Raw genomic sequence first — 23,309 nt, forward strand, 5'->3', positions numbered from 1 at the left:
CCAGAAAACCGAAGCTGGCACATACAGGACAAATCAGTGACGCAGTGGGGCATTATAACTGTCAAACACGCACCCATCATCTTTTTTTCTTTTTCCAGCTTACAGTCGTGTTTATGCAATGTTTATGCAATTAGTACCCTGTAAGTACTCTGTGTGTACTCAGTAAGTATGCGGCACTTGCAAAAAATATTGAAGTGTCGATTTCTTAAACATGCCCAATTGCTTTTCTCTTGTTCCCAAAGTTGACCTGATCACAGTGCAAATCACAAGCTATATAATCTAGTTGCATCTTTATTTATATCTTACTGTAGTGAAGTATAACAGCAAGCATTGTATTGCAAAACAAGCAAGCATATGGAAGATAAACAATGCAAAGGTTACTGTAAGTGATGGTTTGTGGATGTGGAAGTGTTTGCTCCTGAGACACTTTAACTCAATCTGTTCTGTGCTCTCGCATCCTAAATGGTTCTCGCATGCATCATCAGTCACAACACTCCGTGCAGACGCCGCTCTCAAACGTTAATGTAGCGGAAGTCAAGAGCAGGTAGGAAAGCTTCATCAGTGCATCCAAAAGGACTCGTGTGATATTACATGTTGGTTTTATTTCATACAGAGCTGCAAGTACAAGCTAACATTAATTCAGCACTGTCAACACTAAATCCGCCCAAACACACTGAAAGTAAAGCACGTCCTGCTGTTGTCATGTGAAAACCTCTCAGCTTTATGTCTTAACTTCACTTCAAGGATTATGTGGAGCTCTGTAGGTTGGAAAAAGTCAGACGCTGGACTCGGAAATCTTTTCCCTTCAGCCACACTAACAGAAACTTGAAATGGAGGAGTTTTTATTATTCTCTGCACATTCTTTACTTTACAGATACATGTTTACCATCACTGTAAGCAAAGGCTTGCTTTGGAAAGGATGCAATAGTTGTGCCTACATTCATTTTTCTATAGAAAGAAAAGCTTGTAAAGCAGCACTTTAAGTAGTTCCCCAACACATGGCATTTTAAAGATTAAATGGGGGTGCTGTTATGGTTTTTCTTATTTTCTGTCATATCACTGCATGTCAAAGATGGGGGGAGTTTTTATTTTTAAAACCAGCTCTGGCTGTTAGCACAGCAGCCTCATACATCTGCTGTTTGTGAGAAGCCGTCAATCAGAGGAAAACTGGCTGAAAGTGCAGGTGGCCTAAAAACAGGAACCAAAAAGGTTGTTTTAAGATGGCGGATGAACTGAGGGGCTAGACAGAGGCCATGTATAAGATAAATACGGATCATTTTGACCTGTGAAACATACAAAATTACTCTAGTAGAGTCCAAGAAATACAGTATAGAGGTGCAAATGAGCATTGGAGAGGTCTTTTAAAGGTTTTCACTTGACAGCAGCAAAACAATTGTATTCTCCTTGCATTTGTGATGTTTGTTAACACTGACGATAACCTGTAGTTTGGTAAACAGTGCTATGAATCTGCATAAGGTGTGATGAGTGTGTGATGGTCTGACCTGGTCCATAGGGCTGCAGGTACCAAGTTCGCCCGTTGCGTCCGGGCTGGATGGTGGTGGGCAGTGTGGGGTTAATGGCACGACTGGTCTTCACATCCCCTTTCTTGTCCCCTGCTGTGGGGATCTCCAGGATGGGGATGGGGGCACACTGGTCCAGCTGCCCAGTGGATGACAGCACTTCTGTGAAGCCTTCCTCGCACATGCAAATACCAGCCTGCAGGGGGCAGCGCAGATTCATATATGATTTAAGCTGGAGCGACAGTACAGTGCTTGGAGGGATGTTAAACAAGCTAATCTCAAAGTGAATTAATTCATAAGGAGTGTTCAGAAGAGTCCTGGCTGGTATGGCAGCATGGCCGACCTGTTACTGTTCGAAGACAGGTTTAACTGCTGCACTGAGGCCACCACGTGTTGACATTTCTCATTCATTTACAGTCAATCAAGATAAAAGCACAAGCTTCCAGACAAATCGAACCATTTCAGAGCTGTTTGTGACCTGCTGTAGCCTCATTCCCATATACCGTATTTTCTGCTAATGCCTGTTTCCAGTTCAGCAGGAACAATAATAGTCTGTGCTGCAGATGGAGGGCCATTTAAGCATTGCTTTGCACCCAGAGTCACCTGCTGTATGTTCACCGAAACAGTTACAGTCACAAGTATGACCCCAGGTTGGGCATTAACCCCTTAAATCAAAGTGTGTCATATTTGATGCATTACTTTTTGAGAACTTCTACATCATCAGTGCTAATCCCCCTCCCCTGAAAAACCTCAATAAATTGCACAATTCATTTTTAAGCAATAATTTATAAAAAGCCAGATGTAGCAAATATGACAACAATTAAGAATCTCATATGCAAATTAATATTTAATTCAAAATGTCAGAAGGTTCAATAAAACCTATTTTAATGCCTTGCTCAAAGGTATTTTAAATGTGGTAAATAGCGAGGGCTCCTAACTGATTTCTCCAGCTGTCACCAACTTATTAACAAGATTTAAACTTGTACTGTGGATGTGGATGATTCGCCAACTAGACAATTAAATGTTGCTGCCCTCACTTGTCAGCAACAGAAATACTACTCTGTTAATCTACTGTAATTATTCGTGTTTTTTATTAATGCACACAAAGTAGAGAAAGAGAATACCTGCAGAGCTCTATGGTATTATAATGTCAAAAATGAGCATTTGTATATGAGCTGTGCTGACTAAACTGGCAATGCATAGATGCATTGTGCATAGACGTGCGGAAGGAAAGAAGGCTGCTGTCGTCACTGCTAATGTTAGGTTACGTTGCCAGGTGTAGCTAACGTCATGCATGTGCAGTGTTATGCACAGTGGCATTTGAAATAAGCTGTGATTAATTCCTCTTAAATATACATGTGATTTGTGTACAGACAAAGTTTAACTGCCATTAGATTTTGCTTAAACTGGACTGTTTTCTGATATTTATGGTGCCAAACTGGGTAACGCTTGACTATGTTTGACCCTCAAAGTCCAGTTTATTTGACTGGTGTAACTAATAATGGATTGCATTTATATAGCGCTTTTCTAGGCACCCAAAGCACTTTACAATTCCGTTATTCATTCACTCTCGCATTCACACACTGGTGGAGGGAAGCTACAGTTGTAGCCACAGCTGCCCTGGTGCAGACTGACAGAAGCGAGGCTGCCATGTCGTGCCATCGGCCCCTCTGGCCAACAGGCGGTAGGGTAAAGTGTCTTGCCCAAGGACACAACGACCAGGACAGAGAGAGCTGGGGATCGAACCGGCAACCTGTAACCGAGCTTCAACCCCCTGGACCACGGTCGCCCCCGTAACTGGTGCGTACGGTACTTTAGCCTAGCCGATTTGAAGAGGTGGGCCAGGTCACAGTGAGGTCAGACACTTGCACACCTAGTGCGGTCAGCCAAGTGTGGAAGTCCGATGATTTCTCAACAACTGCTGGCTCTGTGAAATTCGCCTTAAGTAATAATGTATGTGAGAGGACAGTTTCTCACCAATTCCAGAGCAGCTCCAGTGTGGCCACATAAAAATCAAAGTTTGAGATGCTTAGACAGACTGAAGTGTACTCAGGACTCGGATCGTTAAGCGCAGTGTGAGCGCAGGCCAGCAGGAAAGTGGGGACGGGGTGCAATGCAACCAAGCCTAGTGTGAACACAGTCTTTCACTTGGCTAGTCAGATATTTTGTCGAGGTGTAATTTCATCGTCGTCTTGGACGCTGCAGTTTGTGACACCACTGAACTGCCTTCTCCACACACAGAGGTGTTTTTGGTATTTAGTATGCCCTCACTCATATTAACAGGGTTACAAAAATATATGAAACACCCATCAGTGTTATGTAATCCAATCCCACAGCACAACAAACCTTCAGAGTGACCATAAACACCTGTCTGCAAAACTGAACATTACTACCACGATGAAGAGAGGATTTACTGTACGACTGTTGTCTTACACTGCATTAGGTTTTAGCTGAGTGTACCTAATAAACTGTGTGAGTGCAGTTTTTTCATCCTCGTCTGGGGATTGAATGGGTGACCTCAGAAGTCCTGACCCTGCTTCTCATCCGATCGTTTTGACCCGATTATTCAGCGGTTACGTAAGGCGGCTGGCTGTACGAGCTACTACAGCTGGTAACCTGCCTTCATTGCTAGGTCAAGAGTTGTTTCTAAAAGCTATTCAAGCCTGGAAAATAGATCACTCTGTGGTTTGCCAGCTGCCGTGTCTGTGAGACAAAAACTTATTTACATGATTTTGATGAAGTGCAGTTGAATGACACTGTGGAGCAATGGGTTTTACATCTTCCTGCTGCTATCATTTTATTCCCTGCTGCATTCAAATTCAATTCAGTGTGTCAGTGTTTGCACAGACATTCATCCAGGAAAGCTGTGCTTTAGGGTTTAGGAAAATTGCTCTTTTATTTTTGAGTTTATTGTGATATGAGGACAAAATCCACTCACCTCGCTGCAGAAAGACTTTGGCATGAGGCAGGGCGGGTCACAGGAGCTGTTGTCCTCTGGAGGGTTCATTGGAGGACAACCTCCTGTGAAAGAGACAACAGCATCAGATTGAGTACATTTTAATACGATCACACGAGCACAATCGGTTCGTCTCCACGTTTAAAACGTAACACTTGGGGTTATTTCACAGCATGTACTTTCATCTGCAATAATAACTCAGTAAATCCAATGTTTCCAGGTTTATTTTAAAAACAATTTTATGTGTTGATGTGTTAAACGGAGATGAAAAGCTGTACCGGCTTGCCATCGCCCACCACCTTAGATCAATATAGAAATAAGCGCCTAGTTTTTTTTTTTTTCTTCAGTTATATTTCTGACATTTTGTGTAAATTTTACCTCCTACATAAAATTGCCACCAATGGTTTAGGCTTACAGTTGAGCTTAAGAGCGGCTGCAACCTCCAGTTTCTCACTTTAAAGAAAAATTCAGCTGCTCTATTTATTATGCACACTACTGTAGGACAGTGTTTTCTGATCTCTTCTAGCTCGAGACCCCTTTAAAGACGACTAAAGCGTACTTGCAAGTCCTTGACAACAGTTTGATTTCTTAAGCTCAAACATAATGTAATTTTAATGTTTTTTTTTTTTCATTTTATTTATAGATGTGAAGTTGAAACAATTCTAATCAGTTGTGTCATTTAATAAGAACACATCCAGGAAGTTATAATCAAAAAATGTAAATATAACAACATGGGCATTGAGAAGTTGCAGTTAGTTTTTTTATTTTATTTTATTTTTTAGGTTTTTTGGGATAAAAAAAACACTTGATAATAAAATCATCAGAACAAATAATTATAAATGTGATCATTAGTTGCAGAGACTCCAAAAACTAAAGTCAAATGGTTAAAAAAATTGACAAAAAAAAAAGAAGCAATTGAACCTTCAGCAACTCTGCTGCAGACCTCCAGACTCAAAGTAGAGCAATTATGCTTGGGAAAAGCATAATTGCTCTACTTTGAGTCTGGAGGTCTGCAGCAGAGTTGCTGAAGGTTCAATTGCTTCTTTTTTCATATTTTTATTTTATACTAGAACATTTTTTTTACAAGACTGTCTGTATAATGGTCATAATAATGCTTATTTCTCCCATACTGCTTCAAAGAGCTTCAAAGCCATCTACTTGTCACTGCTACGCTGATGATACACAGATGTGCTTCTCTGTTGAGACTAACAACCTCAGCAGCCTCGTCTACCTCAGTGAACGATTTAATGCTCGTACTTAATAAAAAAATACTAATATTTACTAATGTTTCAAAATTCCTCCACCTCAGTCCTAGCATAACTGAGCTTGTTGAATGAGGTCAATCATGTGATCGGTCTGCTCATCAGAAATGTCAAATCTTCTGCTAAAACAAAACAAACCTTTGTATTATTTTGGCCATTTGAATTTTGCATTCGCTCTTTTTTTTTTTCTTTGATCTTAAGCAAAAATCAAACCTTTAATGTTCTCATTTAATCCAAAGGTGAGCACACTTTTGAGGTTGCAACTCCTAAACAGTCCTCCAAAGCCCACCAGCTCAGCTAATCTGTGCGGTTTGTTATTTTCTTTTTACTTTTTAAGTTATTTCTAAAACAAGCTGTTTTCGCTCCTCTCCCTCAGTCAGCTTTCTTCTGATTGTCTGCCCTCTTTAAAAAATGGGGTTCAAACAGCGGGTGGGGGTCATTGCTGCTGTGCTCACAGACAGCAGAAGCAACTGTGTGAAACAAATGTTTGGAGCAGCTTTTTTGGAGTTCCTTACCAGTGACATTGAGTCCATCTGAGCGCTGACACCAGATCAAAGGCCGAGTGGAATTTGGGCCAATGCTGCTGAACCATTTGTACTCGAAACATTCACCTCCTGAAAGCAAAACACAAAAACAGTCAACAACTGTGAAGGCTGTACTGAGTCAGGCAGTGGTGACCATTAATCATATGAGAGACACCAGATTAATAAAGCAGCTGCTAAGTTGTGGTTGTATAATAGGCTGCTGACACATAATATGACCGTGTCGTCTCAAAAGGGTCCAGTTCAATGTTTTAATCTTCAGTAAGAGCTTTTGCTTAATGACTTTTTATCAGTGCTATTATGACTTTATCAATATCTCCATCAGTGCAGTAAATGACTGTATTTCCCTGCGGAGTCCTGTGTAACCAATCATCAGTCCAGCCAATTCAGCCAGAGTAAATGAACAATTTAACCTTGAACAAAAGACAGAGCTATTCTCCACAGACGTGGGTACAGTATCGCTGCTCCCGTCAGTGGTACGCCTCTATCTGCCGCCGTACGGGATGAATCCTCTGCGGCTGAGAGGACTTCACCTTTTATGTACTTTACTCTTCTCATTTCTCTCTTTCTTCCTTGCTCCGCTAGAGCTGAAGTCGTTTTTCAAACGTGTTAAGTTATCATTGAATCACTCACTTCGGCTGGCACTTCCCACCATCTTTTATGAGCAGACTGGAGTTGTACTACCACAGAAACATTTCTCAGGAGAAGCGCAGAAGTTTTTTTTCTCCTTTTTTTCTGGAGGCAGAAATAATGTCAGTAGTAGTCCCAGATATGAGAATATCTGTAAGAACTGAGAAAGGCGATGGATGATTTTCAGCCATATTAACTGAAAAGAAGAGTAATTATATTCAAGCTTTTTAAACTGACTGCATTTTCAATCACTTTCATATCAAACTGTGCCAATTGCACACATTCACTCTACAGTGGCTGCTAAGCCGCTAAGCGAGGTGCTGTCTGTACCTGGCAAAATCACGGCACCATGGTCACTAATAAGAGGGGAAGTTAATGTCATTCAGGTTTGCTGGGGCGTGCTTTCGGCTGCTCCCTTAATTCCCAGCAGGTCACTAAAGCAGATAGATCCACATATTTGATTTGGCACAGATTTACACCCTCCCACTTATTCAGGGTTGGGGACATCACTTGGAGTACCTTCTTGTGACATCCTGAAACTGGGTTTGTAGTCTCCTCCCACTCTTGAATCAGGCTCTTTGGTGTGCAGTGCAAATGTCTTAACCACAAAACCATCTTTCAAGCTTGCTGGTTGTGGGCCGTATAAAATCTAGTAACACTTTTAAACCACCATTCATTTTTAATAAATGGATTTTCGTGTTCATAAAACCTTTTTATTTTTTTACTTCTAATAATGAAATGATAGGCTCCTGCACACCTCTGCTACCCTGAATTGGACAAGCAGAACAAAAAAAATGGATGAATATTTTACACTAATTATTGCTAATGGTAGAATTTGTTACTTTTTTTTATCTTTAGTGATATAATTATAGCTTTGCAAATAACACATTTTATAATGAGATAACATTTAGGTGTGCAGGATTAACTTTGGCACATGTGAGGATATTTGAACCCAAATGTTCCCTTAATGGACCTGAGCAGTTTTTGATGTACAAACTGAACCAATCAGCTGGTGGTGATAGAGCACTATAGCACTGAAATAAAGTCTAACGTGTCTTAAACCCATTATGTACTCTATTTACTTACTGAGATTTGAAACTTGTCCAAAGTTAAATTTGTAATGAGGACTTTGTGGGATTTAACAAACATAAAAAATGTTTATGTTTGAATGCTTAAGCAGAAAAATGTTGCAAATATGGATGTTTCTGCAAATAAGCTGCAATGGCCACAAAATCCCTTATATATGTGTTCAATCAGGCAGCACAAAACAAATCTATATAACCACAGTGTGCACAGTGAGCACCCAACATTATTGTTGCCTATTTATCCATCCATAACCACTTATCCAGCTAGGATCACAGTGAGCCTGAGTCCATCCCTGCGACTTTGGAAGAAGGTTGCACTCTGGACAGGTCGCTGGTCCAGCGTGGATACGGATACTTTCTATCTCTGGTACACTAAGAATACCAGAGATATAAAGCCAGGCATTGGCATTGCAGCCAATTTAGAATCACCTATTAAACTAACATGCCCAAAATGAACAAACGATCTCTTTATTGCAAAATTTTACCAGCTTAATGAGATGATGAATTCTTGAGCTACAGCCAAAAGTGAATTTTGCGAGATGAGAATGACCTTTGACGAGTGATCAATAAATCTTCTGAAGAAAATCCTTCTAATAGTTTTGAACATAATGAACGTGTCGATGAGTCTCACATGTTTCTGGTTTCCTGGAGAATAAATGTAACTCCAACTCTGATTTTTACCTTGTTATAAATTCAGATTCAAGTTGCAAATTTCAAATTTAAATGCCTACAAATGGAGGGACTAGTGTTTCATTAAGGTTTTGCTTTTACGTCTCTGGAGCTGCTGAAAAGCAGTGAGCAGCTTTGTTGTTTTTGTTCTTCAAATTATTGTGATTATTGCATTGAAGTAAAAGTGCTGGCCATTCTGTCAATCTGCGTATACTGGAGACACAAAGCACAGTAAGAATCACTATACTGTAAAACAGAACGACTTTAACAGCAGAACAACAGTGTTGTTTTTGTTTTTCTCAAGCCTGGAGCCTCACATCAAACCTTCCCGTCCCTCCATCCCCAGCCTCTCTTTCTCCATCACCGCCTTCTCCTTCCCTGCCTCCACTCTCTCATCCTCCTCCGCCTCCACTAGTCTTGGCTGGGCCACTCCTCCCCCCATGCCTTGAGTGAAGCTGTGAAACCAGGTCATGCTAGCGAAGACTGCTGTGGGCTGTGTACAGTAACAAGGGAGGTAAGGGGGAATTACAGTACACTGTGTGTTGAGTTTTGTCGTAGTGATTCACAATGCTGCATCTAATGGGTGATTAATGCAGCAGAGGGAATCGCAGAGATCACTACTGTAAACGAGCATCTGGGTTTCAAACGTTTGAAAATCTGACTCGAGAAATCCCATCTGGGAGAGCACCAATTGACCCGGCATAACGGGAAAGACCAACAGTAGCAGTTAGTATCTTTTTCTTCTCGATTGTGTATCGGGCATGATAGGGAAGCAGCCCACTGGTTAGCACTGATGCCTCCCAGGGAGGAAAATCTATGCGACTCCTGTGTCAGATCTGTCTTTCCCACAATGTCAGCATGTTGTTGTTCAGTAGGTTTCTTTCCTCTGACAGTCCAAATGCAGAGAGATAGAGGCCTAAACAGCCTGCGGGTATGACTCTGAAAGTAAGTGTCTTTTTGCGTTAACCCTCTGATGCACTGACGTGCTCTCCACTGCCTTCAACCTTTCACACCCCGAGACTGACTTCAGTTTACCCTCGCCGTAAATATTACGAATATGCGGATAAATAGAAGGAATAAATGCATCAAAGTTTGGAGCTGCTGGGCTGCAGCAAGCTAATTTGTATTCATAGAAAGTTCACTGTTCAAATAGACTTTGCTTCTGTTAATTTGTCAAACTTTCTGGCCAGGAGAGGTTGAAGCCGTCATGTTTTTCAAAGTGTTCTCCACCTGTGCAGGGCTGAGACTCCCACTCCTGGTCAGGACAGAGCAGCAGGTTTTCAGGCTCCTGGGCGAGCACGGCTCGTGAGCGGACCTGAACCGAGGCAAAGTCGACGCCGGCCTCTTTGGCGCAGATGTTGACGCACGAGCTCCAGTCTGACCACTCCATCAGGTAGCATTCACCTGCAGCAAAGAACAGACAACACGTGTCGCTTTCCTGTGACTGCTTCACTTTAAAAGGAATTCACCTTAGACTCCATTTAATTAACAGATTATTAAAACAAGCAATGATTCATCAAAAATAAAAATAATTCCCACTTCCCTTAAAAAACAATGAACTTGTACTGCTTATGTTTTTATTCTCTGATGTACATTTCTGGCACATTTTAGAGTTAGAAAACTACCTAAACACACAGAGTAATATCATCATTACATCATTCTTCATCTGTGAAAATAAATTCAGATTAACAGATAAAAATCTGAATTACAAGGTTACATTTATTTACTGCTGACCAGTCAAGTGGTAATTTGCATCCATGGCATTTTATGACTCTGGAGAACGACCTGGGGCTACCTTTACCATCTCAGTGTCTAACCAAATGTAAATGATGTCACAGTCTATGACATCATTCGTTTTTGGCAAGAAAGTAGATTTTTTGTGCTTTTATGATAAATTGAACTTTTCGCGACCACAAGAGGCGCCCCCTGCTGGCCATTAAAGGTAATGCTGGTTCAATGCTGGATGCACTTCTTTGATCTGGAAACCATCCCCATCCTTTATGCACAGTCCAAAAAATTAAACCAGTGCAGAGAAACTACTTCCATCTGGCAGCTCATCTCTGTTATGTGGATTTTTTTAAAGTAACTGCCAAATGACCTGTGCAGTATTGCAAGTTATGACCTTGAGCCAAATCTCGAATTGTTTTTTTTTCCTGTAAGGCCACGTGCAGGATCACATCCTCAGGCAGATGGCCCTTTTGGTATATTTTGAGTGAAGAGACTAAAAGGTTACTATGTTTTTGCTATCTGGGCCCTCGACCTGCCTCAGGCTGAGGCGGACAGGATCAGTAATATCTCAAACTTCAGCTCCAGACTTCACTCCTCACTCCAGTGTTTTGTCTTTCATTAAATGTTTACTATTACTTTAGTTTTATTTTCACTCTCTTATTGAACCTCGACTCATTTTGACTGTAAAAGCTATAGAAAAATATCTGCATTGCAGCTTAAGTGTGGGTGTCTGCAGCAGAAATCTGATCTTTCTCTTTGGCAGCACAGAAGTGACGCTTTACCTGTTTATCTCTGGATGATCTGGGTGAGATGTGTGCTGCAGAGATGCATATAGAATATGTATGTATATTTAAATATATCATAGTCAAGATGCTTTGAAGAGTTTAGTGAGAAGGAAGGCGCGAGTTTGAGATGCAGGGTGGCTTGGTTTTGATCATAGTTGACAACTGCAGCTTATCAAACAGTGGGGGGAAACAGAACGTGGGTCAAAGGTTGCAGTGCATGAAAGTGTGTGTATTTGTGACTGTGGAGATGCAACCTGCTTAGATTCCCATGCCAGTCTGGGTCTTGCACAAGCAACTCCTTGAATTTCCTCCCAAATCACACTACAGTACCTCCCTGAACAGAAAACAGGCTGTGCTTTTGATTGCTGTTTGATACTTCAGTGCTCCTGCAGTTTGGCAAAAGAGGCTGGACTGACTTTTTATCTAGGGCACCGTTTCTCAGTGTTTTCCATCTCAGGGACCAGCAGCCATCTGATGAGCGCTTTTTTTCCCTTCCCAAATGGAAAAAAAATCCCACTAGCGAGAAACACACACCACACTTAGAGTATAAAATTAATTCAAACTGAGATACTTTAAAATTAGTCGTGGGTTGAAACAAGGGCTGCATGTTTCTTCCACTGTATTGTAGAGATATTGAATGATGAATGATCAACGACGAGCCAAAATAGACACACAGCACTTTGGAAATGAACTCCACATTTGTATTTTGTCTCTTGGCAGACATGAGGAACAATAATCCCCCCTTCAGGGACTGCTGACACTGAAAATAACAGATTTATGTTTAAGCTGCACCATGTGAGAATACACTCCTGTTATCTGGCTCAATCGTAAATTGGGGCTTCGGTTTCTCATCTCTTCTTATTGAAATGTTGTAGATTTGCCCTATTTAACCAAAAGAAATGCTCCTGTTCACTTCTGTGTGCAGCACAATATGAAGACTGCCGCTTCACAAAATGAAGAGCACTGCTGTGGACGTGGGAGGGACAGTAAACTGTTGAACCTGCAGACCTGATGGACAGATGGAGTCCAGCAGCTGCTGGGCAGAGCACACCTGTCTGCTATGCTCCACGTTGCAAAGCTACATCAAACCCAGCATCTGACAAGCCTCCATCACCAAACCTGAAAACAACTCATCAGACGCAAGCTTTTGAAGTGATAATCCCATCTGTGAGATTTTTTTTGCTACAGTGAGGGGTGACATCTTTGGCCCTAAGCTGACATTCTGCTGTTTTTGCGCTGCGGTGCCGAGACATCAGCTGTCAGTCAAAGAGTGGTCAACAGGCTCCTGTGAAGGCTTTTCTCCTCAGAGGTCAAAATATCCAGCAACACGCGCTTTATATAGAACGGTTTTATTGATCAAAAAATACGTTTCAGCTCGTAACCTTCACAAAAATATTACAGAAAACTATTTAAAAGGTAGAAAAACTATAAGAAACCCGCCTCCTTTTTAAAATTTTATTGGTATACAGAATTTTTTTTTTAACTGTAATGACAGACATAACTGTTTGAAGATGTAGAGACAGATTTGGTTACATCTCAATCCTCGTGCTCAAATTAGAAACAATAACCATGTGACTAGAAAGGATTAGCATTTCATCTGAGTTGGTGTTTTTTTTCCTTTTGTGCCTCCTCATCTCCTCCGTCCTTCTGCCCTGACCTGGAAATCTATCTCAGTCTCAGTGAGAAGACTGAGGAGACAGGGGGGCTTGCCGGAGGAGCTATAACCAGGTGTTTTTTTTCTTTTGTTGCTGTGCTTTCACCTGTGACGCATGAAACAGAAGTGCCACAAAACTGAAATGTGCAAATCACGTCAAAGGGGGGGGGAGTTCCTCATTTATTTAGTGTGTGAGCTGTTGATTTCCCCCCCTATTGTTTTCAACCCAGCACCTTCGCTTTGTTGTTGTGGTTTTGTCTGCATTTTTCTAGTTTCTGTAGTAGAAAAAAATACCTCTTCAGACTTTTATTTAGTTCCTGCACCTTGGAAGTAAGTGAAGTTTTGCCAGAAACTATTTGTCTGTTGTCTTATACTTTGTTTTGATGACTCCTTTTGTAGACAAATGGTTACTGCTGCTTATGTTAAATACCCACTTCTATTTACTTCCAGGAAAAGTGCTTCTAGTGCAGCAGGAAAGGACCCACCACTGGTGAGGCCTGGGATACCCAATCTTGGCTTTTAAAACAACACTCTGCAGAAGTGTTTATGAGCTGTATACATCCTACAGCTGTGTTCTCAGACTGCTCGCAAGGCTATTAGGCGGCCCACGTGTTTAGAATTTATCAGTTTATTTCCATACTGCAAAAATTAGATCACATATTTGGGACAAAGTTTTGTTTCCTAACATAGCAAAATGTGTACGAGACTGGATTTATTGCTGATTAATAATGTAACCATTACAGTTTTTACCGAATGCCTAAACACTAACTGTGATTCCTGTAGCACAATTTCTAAAACTATTCAGACTTATAGCAAAACCACTCACTGAGTTTGCAAAACTAAAAGCACAAAAACTGCTTTGCACTCAGTTTGCAATTTCGTAACACACACTTTGCAAAACTGTAGGCACAATTCACTGCACAACACTCAATTTCCAAATTTCCAACACACTCCTAGCAAAAGTACACACATGTATGGCTATCATTAACACTAATTTGCCAACTGTCTGGCACACTTTCACATGTGAAGACTTTCTTAGATAATTAGTTCACTTTGCAATCAGCCTAAGCACTATAATACAGGTAAGCTGTGTGTGCGGAGTACAATGGAGGGAGCAGAAAGAGTGAGAAGTAGAGGAGGCCGAGGAAGAGGACGTGGAGGTGAAGAAGTAGGATGAAGAGGACGACAAGGACAAGGAGGAGCAAGAGGTAGACGAGGAGGGGGCAGAGGAAGCATGTTCACTGCAGACCAAGTAACCCATATAGTCATTATGGCGATTGCAAATAATCCTATACTTGGAAATAAACACTTGTGTTTGTTTTGATGTGTTTGAATAAACACCAGTACTTGAAGTTTGGATCCCTCTATGCTTATGGATCTATGACAGAAGTATGAGCTCAAACTGACATAGCCTACCTTGTGCACAGAGAAAGCAAAAGCCAGACGTGTTTTGTATTCATACCATCAGTGTGCAGTTGGCGCATTGTGTGCTTAGTAGATGATGGCTTGTGTGTACTGTTTGATACGGAAACACCATTTTTACGAAGGTGTGAAGAGTTAATCTAGCTGTGTTTGCTTTTGCAAGAGAACTACAATGTTTTGATGATTGGGTGACAGGTTTTCTTATTTGTGTGAAGAGTTTTGCAAAATTAGCCAATAGTTGCAAAAAAAGGGCTTAAGCAATCAGAAAAAACTGTAAGAGACATGGGCAACTTTTCCCTTTTATGGATAGTTTATTGTGACAAGTGTGTCACAACAGCAAAGCTCCTAGTTTATGGGTATTTAAGCCCAATGATAAAATACTTTAAACATGCAGAGTGGTGTATAAGTTATAAAGGAGAGGGAAGGGAAGGCAAGCTACTCAACTTCAAAATACCCAGTGTGTCTTTTCTGTGCTCTATAAGAACAACTTTGGCACTGGACCTAATTTAAATCAAATGTAAACAAAGGGATTTTAAATTAACCGGTACTGTACACATACAGTAAGAATAAACAAAATTCTCCCCCAGTTTTTGATTGCTGCTAAGCTCTACGACTTTGCAGATATTTCATTTTAAAAGCCATCCAAGAGAGGAAATGGCAGACCGTGCCCTTTCAACAGCTGGGAAACATTTATGAGAACATCTGTCCAAAAAGTACTAAAGTTCATTGACAGTCACAGTGAACAAAAAAGGGCAAAATGCATCAGGCTATAAATACTTAATCAGTGTTTTATGATATAAATAAAAGTGTCAGCGTGATAGGGCATGGCTCTATTGTTACAAGGAAACCTTTAAAAGCTGAGCTCTACATTAGCAGCAACAATCATCAACTATTTATTAAAATGATCAAATCAACAGGAAAATATACTAAATATACATTCACTGGCCACTTTGTTAGGTACACGTGTTCAGCTGCTCATTAACACAAATGTTTAATCTACTAGTCACATGGCAGAAGCTCAGTGCATTTGGGCTTGTAGATGTGGCTAAGACGACTTGCTGAAGTTAAAACTGAACATCAATTTGAAGTGACTTTGAATGTGGTATGGTGTATCTGAGAAACTGTTGATCTGCTGGGGTATTGCTGCACAACCACTGGAAAATGGTCTGAAAAGGTCAAGGTAGGTCAAGGTAACTTTATTTATACCCATAGGCAAGGTAAATTTGCTTTACAGAAAAAATGACAGCATTTGGCATCCCTTTAAAAACACACATACCTAGTAAAGATATAAACCTCACTGTGGCACATATATAGTAATTTTAATATTTCGAATCAAAAACAGTTCTTATTTAATTCAATGACAGCAACGGGGACAAATCTATTTTTATAACGCTTTGTCCTGCATCTCGGAAATAGAAACCTCCGTCGTGAGGGAAGAAGCTGAAATTCACCCCTTAGAGGATGGGAACCATTTTTAAGGATTGATAAAGCCATCCTCTGTACCAGCTTAGAGTACAGGGACGCTAAACAAGACTGTGGCTCACCTATCAGACGGCTGGACCATCTCACTATCTGATTTAGAGAGTTTTTCTCTGTGACAGAGGTCTGACCAAACCATGCCACCAAACAAAAGGATAAAACAGACTCAATAAAAAAAAAAGAAATTAACTAGCGAGCTTCAGTTCTCTGGGTGTGAATGGCTTGTTCACTAAACACACAGAAGGGCAACAGTAACTCAAACACTTGTCAAAACCAAGGTATGAAGAAGAACATCTCTGAACAAACAACACGCCGAAGCTTGAAGCAGGTCAGCTACAGCAGCAGAGAGTTGTTGTTAACCATGTCCAACCCTTTATGAAGGATTATGTCCAGTGTTACAAAGGGCACTGTACTCTGCAGCAACTGTGTGATGCTTGCTGAATATATGTCATAAAGAATTAAGGCAGCTCTAAAGGCAAAAAGGAGCAGAACGTGTACCCAATGAAGTGGCCGGTAAGTGTATATTCCCAGTTCCTTCTTCAGCTAAAGGAAATAAAGCATAACTATGAAAAACCATTGTTTTGTCACTTTAATTAGGCAAACACCGCAGAAAAATCAATTTTAATGGCTATGCTATGGATTGTGACTTTAAAGCTGGTTGGGCTGAGTCTTTTTTTTTTTTTTAAAGGTGGCTAAATCACACCCTGACTGCTGGACTCTGTGCACTAACCAGACAGGAATAAAACATTCAAGGTCCTATAGTAATTATACAAAACCTTGCATCTGTGTATAGTTTAACATTTCACAGGTTTTGCTTTGTTTGGTCATATATCACATAAATCACAACAGATGTCCAGCACAGCATAAAGACTGTGCAGAGACCTAATCAGTCACCGAAATTAAACAAGTCATCCTGTGCGGGTCGACTGTGGGCTGACACTGCCAGATTTGTGGGGTTGTTACTCGCTGAGGCTACCCATGCTGAAAATGCATGTGCACATGGCACACTAACGAGCGTAGTGTGTAAGCATCCTCCAAAGCTTCAGAGCCTCGGTCTTATTTTTGGTACACTTGGTCTCGCTCTGCTTGATAACTATTATGTTAGGTATGGCTGTCGCAATATCACATTTTCATTACATAATTATCATGGCCAAAAACATAAAATCCAATTTTGGTTACATGTTTAACATGTGGGATAAAACCAAGCTCAGAGTCAAAAATAACACCCAGGTTTTTCACTTGTAGCAAAGGACATAGTGAAAATGCCTCTAATTTAGACAAGAGTTTCTCTCTCTGAGCCTCAGGACCGATGATTAAAACTTCAGTCTTGTCCTGGTTAAGCTGTAAAAAGTTTTCTGCCATCCAAGATCTTATAGGTTGCATGTTAGGCAGGCCTCTTCTCTTTCTGAATTTAAAAGTCTTCTTAAAACATATTTATTCGCTGAAGCCTTTGGCATTGATTAGAGGGGTTGACTCGATTTGTTTTAACATGTTTCAATTTATTTTAGTTTTTTAGTTATTTATTTTATCTTATCTTATCCTCATTTTAATTTTCTTTACTTATGCTATTAGCATGTACAGCACTTTGTGAACTCTGGTTTTATGTTAAAGTGCTTTATAAATAAAGGTGGTATGTATGGTATCCAAGATCTTATATCTAAAATACAGTTAAAAAGGACATCCATTGGTCTGGTGTCATCAGGAGACACGGAGATGTACAGCTGCGTGTCATCAGCGTAACTGTGGAAGTTCACTCCATGCCTCCTGATGACACTGCCGAGAGGGAGCATATACAAATTAAAAAGTACAGGGCCTAAAACTGACCCTTGGGGCACACCACATGTCATTTTATGGATCTTAGAGGAGCATGTATCCATACTCACCATAAAAGTTCTGTCTGAGAGATAGGAAGTGAACCAGTTATGTACAGCACCAGAGAGGCCCACCATGTGTTTCAGTCTGTTTAAAAGAATAGCGTGGTCTACTGTATCAAAGACTGCGCTTAGATCCAGTAGCACCAGGACTGAGAGCTTTTGTCCCAGTTACATCTAAGATCATTTAGAACCTTTAGGAGAGCAGTCTCTGTGCTGTGGTTCACCCTAAATCCAGACTGAAATATCTCCAGGATCTGTCTATCATTTAAAAAAAAACATTAATCTGAGTAAAAAAAAAAAAAAAAGTTTTTCTAAAATTTTACTTAAAAATGGTAAGTTGGATACAGGTCTGTAGTTATTAAAATCATTACAATCCAAATTGCTCTTCTTCAGAAGGGGCCTCACCACCGCCGTTTTAAAGGCAGCAGGGAAGACACCCAACGAAGAGAGCAATTCATCATGTATCATATCCATAAAGTGTTTTAAAAAGTGAAGAGGGGATTGGATCTAAAAGACATGTGGTGGGTCTCACTGTGGAGAAAACTTTCTTAACCCTTGTGTGGTGTTCGTATTTTTGTTACTCAGCCAGTGTTCATGGGTCTGGTGGACCCGCTAGAGTTTTGGCTTTCCAAATTAACACTATCAAACAATTTTATGTTAAATTACTCAACAGATGTTTACTTCATCCCAATTACAAGACATATGAACAGCAAACATGGTTAATTTTTTCCCTTTACCTTTGTTAGATCACATTTATGAATTAATGTGCTTCTTGTTTTTCTTTTATATAAAATGTTATAAATAAATCAGTTATAATCAAGTGGAGTGAGTGGAAAGACACAACACATTTACACGTGAAAAAATAATTAATTGTTTAATTTTTCTTTTGAAAAAAACTGAACACGGGTCTCACAGACCCGAACACCATACAAGGGTTAAGGTTCTCAGCATTAACCAGGACAAAGCTGTCCAGTGTCTCCTCAGGTACAATCGAGCCCTCAGATGTGTTTAAAATCATATCGCGAGAAGATAAAATATCAGATCTGATGGCGCTGATCTTTCCCCTGAAGTGGTCTGCAAACTGCTCACAGAGCGAGTCTGTGGGGGTTCTTTGGGAGCTGTTAAAATCAGGGTTAAATAAATGATATATGGTGGAAAAGAGGACCTTGGGATTATTTTTGTTATTACTGATTATTTTGGCGAAGTATGAATTTCTTGAATTCCTTAATGTATTATTGTACATTGTTGCTCGCAAAGTATTTCATGGTTGATTGCATTTTTATTTTTCCTCAATCTCCTTTCTGCGGCCCTGCAATTTCTTTTGAGTTTTTTGACTCCTTTGTTTCTCCAGGGTGATGCATGTTTTACGTTAATCTTTTTAGTGGTGAATTGAGCAACGGAGTCAAGGCTTTTCTTCAGTTGGCTGTTAAAATGATTAAAAATAAAATCATAGGGTGCAGGTAAAATCACAGGGGGGCATTCGTCTAAAACCTTGGTAAAATTTGCAGCCACTTCAGAGGTTAGATAGCGAAAGTGGTAAAATGGTCAAATAAAATTTGTTTGGTGGTGAGTGTGTTGTTGGTTAAAGATGCAGTCCCACCACCTCTCTTACCACTTCTAATAGAAAAAGAGAAATTGAAATTTGGTGGGAGGCCTTAGTGAGAACAACTTGTGCATCTGAACCCAGCCATGTTTCAGTTAAAAATAAACAATCAAGTTTATTATCTAAAATTAAATCATTAATAATAAAAGACTTGTTCAACAGAGAGCGGATATTTAAAAGTGCCATACTGATTGAGACTGGTGGATTTTTGACAGTAGAGTTCAATGGATGTTGACATTTTTGAAGGGGTCGGAGGTTATTAATGTTTTTGGAGTTACTGGATCCGAGTTCACATCAGGGGTAAAGACCAGACTAAACAGAGTTTTGTGTATTACTGTTAAAAGTGGAACAAATATAGATGCTGGGACCAGAGGGACATCAGTCAGTGGCGGACAGATCAGCAGGTAATGTCGGTTTGGTCTAATGTTTATAAGCTAAACTGTAAGCCATCTTTGAAAACAGCTGTGACCAGCAAAGCTTTGGACTCTTTCACATGCTCGAGTTACATTGGAAGGATTTAGTGGGGTTTGCCATTTTGAATTCTTTCCTGAACTAAAACCTTAACAGAATAAGGAGTAAGAATAAACAGTACTGCACTTCGAACTCTTTGCCGTGTACATCTAATTAGCTTACGGCCTTAAATAGAAGCCACTTGTCACTTCCAAATCATTATTCAGCTAAGTCCATTGTGAGATCAGAGGTTATATTAAAAAAAGGCCTGTTGGTCCTGGATGCAATCGAAGTCATGGTATGATTAGTTCCTCTCTCCTGCTCTTTATTGGATTTGGCTAAGTTTACAGCTCCAACCAACATAATCAGGGATAACAATACACTTGGCAAACTCATTTATTTATCATCCCAGAGTGCTGCCTTCAAGTAATCAGGGTATCTACAGGTATAAGCAAGCAATGTAAGACTTTTTAATGCCACTTTAAATGAAATTTAAGACCAAAAGGGCAGTTCGATCGTTAAGCGTTTCCAGGCACCCGCTTTAACCACCAAGAGTAATTGCGGATTTCCAGCTATTTCCCGTTAAACTTGATCTTTCCATTTTTGTAGGCTAATGAACAGGCTGCCTAAGAAGGCATTCGTTTTTATCAAGAGGATGCTTTTTGCCTCAGATCTGTTCTCTCACAATGCCCCACCCTGTATCTAGTGTGTATTTAAGTGTGTACAAAGCCACTTTTGTCAGTTGGAGGAGGAGATTTGAGCCCACTAGTGAAGCTCGTGTTGCCCTTAATGCCTCAATAAAGGCCTTATTTGTTTCTCTCTTTTTACTCATGGGTTGAATTTTCCTGACCTTTTATTGTCTGGACTTATTTAACAATTTTAAACGGCGTACATAAATCAATTCGAGCAGCCTTTGTGTATGAGATGCACCATTTTAGCTGGCTCATGCCTCTGCTGCTGCGCCACGTTTCACCCAAGCCTTTCTTACAATCAAAACACAAATACATCTTCAATCTATTCTCCTCTTAATCAGCATCTCCATTCATACGTGAGGTGAATAAATGAATAAAATCTACACGTCTCCGTACAGCAGATTGTGCAGTCGTATCTTGGCTTGCCATTTTGTCTTTTTATTTCAAGCCCTGAGGATCTTTTGTTATCTCGCCCACACAGATTATTGATTGCACCTTTTTTTTTTTTTTTTACTATTATTTTATCTCTCTCACTGTATGTGTGAGTGTGTTCAAATAATTTTTACTTCTAGGTTTCTTTGCTGTACAAATGGAATCAATTGAATTGTAGGGGTCACAGCTTTCATTTAGATTCTCCTCTCTGTCTATTTCACTGGAAGAGCAGGTGGTCCAAATATTTTGTGCGTTCCACATGAACCAGTTCCTGACGGCTGTGCCTCTGGCTTGGCCGGACACTTCAACATACTAGCAGGGCTTTGCTCTGGGGAGGACTGTGAGCGATCGCCCTTTGACTGTTGTTCTAACGATAACCTCAGCGTGTTTTACTCTTCTCGTGTGCTGCGAGAGGTGAAAAGAAGCAGCTGTGACTTACAGCTGGAGATAGATACCTTGTGAAATTGGAGAAAATGATAGAAACTATGAAGTGAATCGAAAACCCACACATATCCAGAGTACAGCTGTCATGATTTGAAAAAGCAGAGAAGACAAGAGTGCTCTCTAAGCTGATGCAGGCGATGAAGTAGAGAACCCAAAAGTAAATGAAACTCCCATAAAAAAACACAGTTAGACAAAGCTTTGGTCATAATGTAGTCCATTTATTCTGACTTGAGCTATGCTGCTGCTTCTCATTTTAGAGGTCATGATAGATAGTGAGCTCTGTTAGAGTTTCGAGGTAATGCTGAGACCAAACCCACACGCAAAAGACCAACTTTCAGCACCTCAAATAACAACTGCCAAACACATTTAGGCATTTCAATTCACTTGGCTTTTAAACGTTACAACAAAGCTTGTTTTAATGTGTATTTAAATGCTCATAATGGCTTCCCTGTAGTATACATCAGACTGCTGAGAAGTGTCGACTGTGCTGTGTATGGAGAGTGACTTGTTGAAGCTGAGAGCAGCGACACAAAACAGTTTCAGTGTCCACATGCGCCACTTTTAAACACTCTGTGCACCGTCTTACAAGCACAGCTCCTCTGCCATTTTTTTTTAAAAATGCTGATGTCATAATTCCCACCCCTTCTTGACTCTGATTGGTTTGTGAGGAAGAAGTGACGTTACATAAATTGTAAAAGCTGAACGATGAGGGTGTTTTTACACTCGGAGCAATAAGCATTGATCACATTGAGCTTCATAGGATTTGCATAGAAAACTGCTCTGTGGATTAAAGCCTTAAATCACTGCTTTAATAGACAGGTAATGAAGACAGATAATTAGTAAACACTAGTCTCAAACACCTTCTACAGATATGATGATGTATGAGCATGTATTTACCTGAACGCTAGATTAACTGACACATCTGTATCAGCATCTTCAGCGCATGACAACCGATCCAAGTACTCAAGTGATGTTGATGTTAGCAACTATTGCTATTTCTAACTTTGTCTCCTGCTAGCAGCATCTGGGGTTGAAGTGCTGAAAACTGCAGCTCCTCTGGTGGCCACTTGAGGCTGACGCCAAAAGTGTAGAGTCCCCGTAGGCTCCTATGTCAAAATGCCCAATTTCACAGATATGAAATTAACATGTTCACAGCACAGCACACCCCTTCATATCAACTGTCCAGGTAAAGTTTGGCCTCTAACTGACAGATGTGTTATTGCTGTCTGCTCGGTCTCACAGCTAGACTAATTCCAGTCATTGAACTGGACCTCCTGTTTGCAGTGTTAGTGCTTTTGGGAGTTATTTTAATGAAACTATCTGAAAAATATTGCAGATTGCTGTGCGGTATAGCCCTTCCAGCACTAATTAGCACTGATAACCGTCTGGTTTAAAGTTGATTACTCCTGGATCCAAAAGAACAACCTAGCAACAATCTAAATGCTAATAAAAAATAAACCCAAAAATCAAGGGGCTCTTTTACATAAAGTCTATAGACTCCTTGTGGGTACTTCATGCCTGATCAGTTTTACTGACAGAGACTGAGGTTAATAGTATCCAGCATATTGCTGCCATAGCTTACTATTACTTTGTGTGGCAAAAAGCTGATTTGGAGGAGCTATTTCAGTCACAGAATATTAAAGAAAATTAAAGTAAAGTAAAGTAAGAGTAAAGTCATAATTGATTAAATTTTTTTCATTAGAGAACTTTTTTTTAATAACAGTGGACTGTGCTTCTAATTGCTTCTATTCAGTGTTTGGACTTTCCAAGGTTGCTCATGCAGCCCAAACAACAAATAATTACCACTGAAACCTTGAAGTCAGCATTATTACCTGGACATGGGAGGACACAGCTCTCTTTCAGTCTGATCTGCTTGTCTCCATCGACAGCCACCTCCAGGCTGCTGCACAGCTCCTCGTCCACCAGGCTGCCCTCGCCATCGCTGGAGCCGTCCGACACGAAGCAGGACAGGTTCCTGAAGCGCATGCCGTGTCCACAAACCACATTCTGACAGGACATAAACACCACAGAAGAAGACAGAAGGTGATGAGTTAACACAGTGAGGGAAGGGGGTGTCACACA

The 23,309-nt window shown here is 40.4% G+C and overlaps 1 protein-coding gene across 1 annotated transcript in view; it reads right to left on the reverse strand.

Moving 5' to 3' along the window:
- The window catches only part of thsd7ab (thrombospondin, type I, domain containing 7Ab), a 223,722-nt gene that overhangs the window by 8,646 nt on the left and 191,767 nt on the right, over nt 1-23,309 (reverse strand). The window contains exons 22-26 of the mRNA XM_082550502.1: nt 23,060-23,234; nt 9,895-10,068; nt 6,254-6,352; nt 4,459-4,541; nt 1,503-1,716 (exon numbers count right to left, since the gene is read on the reverse strand). Coding sequence (XP_082406628.1) covers nt 1,503-1,716; nt 4,459-4,541; nt 6,254-6,352; nt 9,895-10,068; nt 23,060-23,234 — 745 coding nt within the window. The remainder of the gene's footprint in view (nt 1-1,502; nt 1,717-4,458; nt 4,542-6,253; nt 6,353-9,894; nt 10,069-23,059; nt 23,235-23,309) is intronic.

Source organism: Aulonocara stuartgranti (genome assembly GCF_965226115.1).
Source record: "Aulonocara stuartgranti genome assembly, chromosome: 11".
In the NCBI taxonomy this organism is placed as follows: Eukaryota; Metazoa; Chordata; class Actinopteri; order Cichliformes; family Cichlidae; genus Aulonocara; species Aulonocara stuartgranti.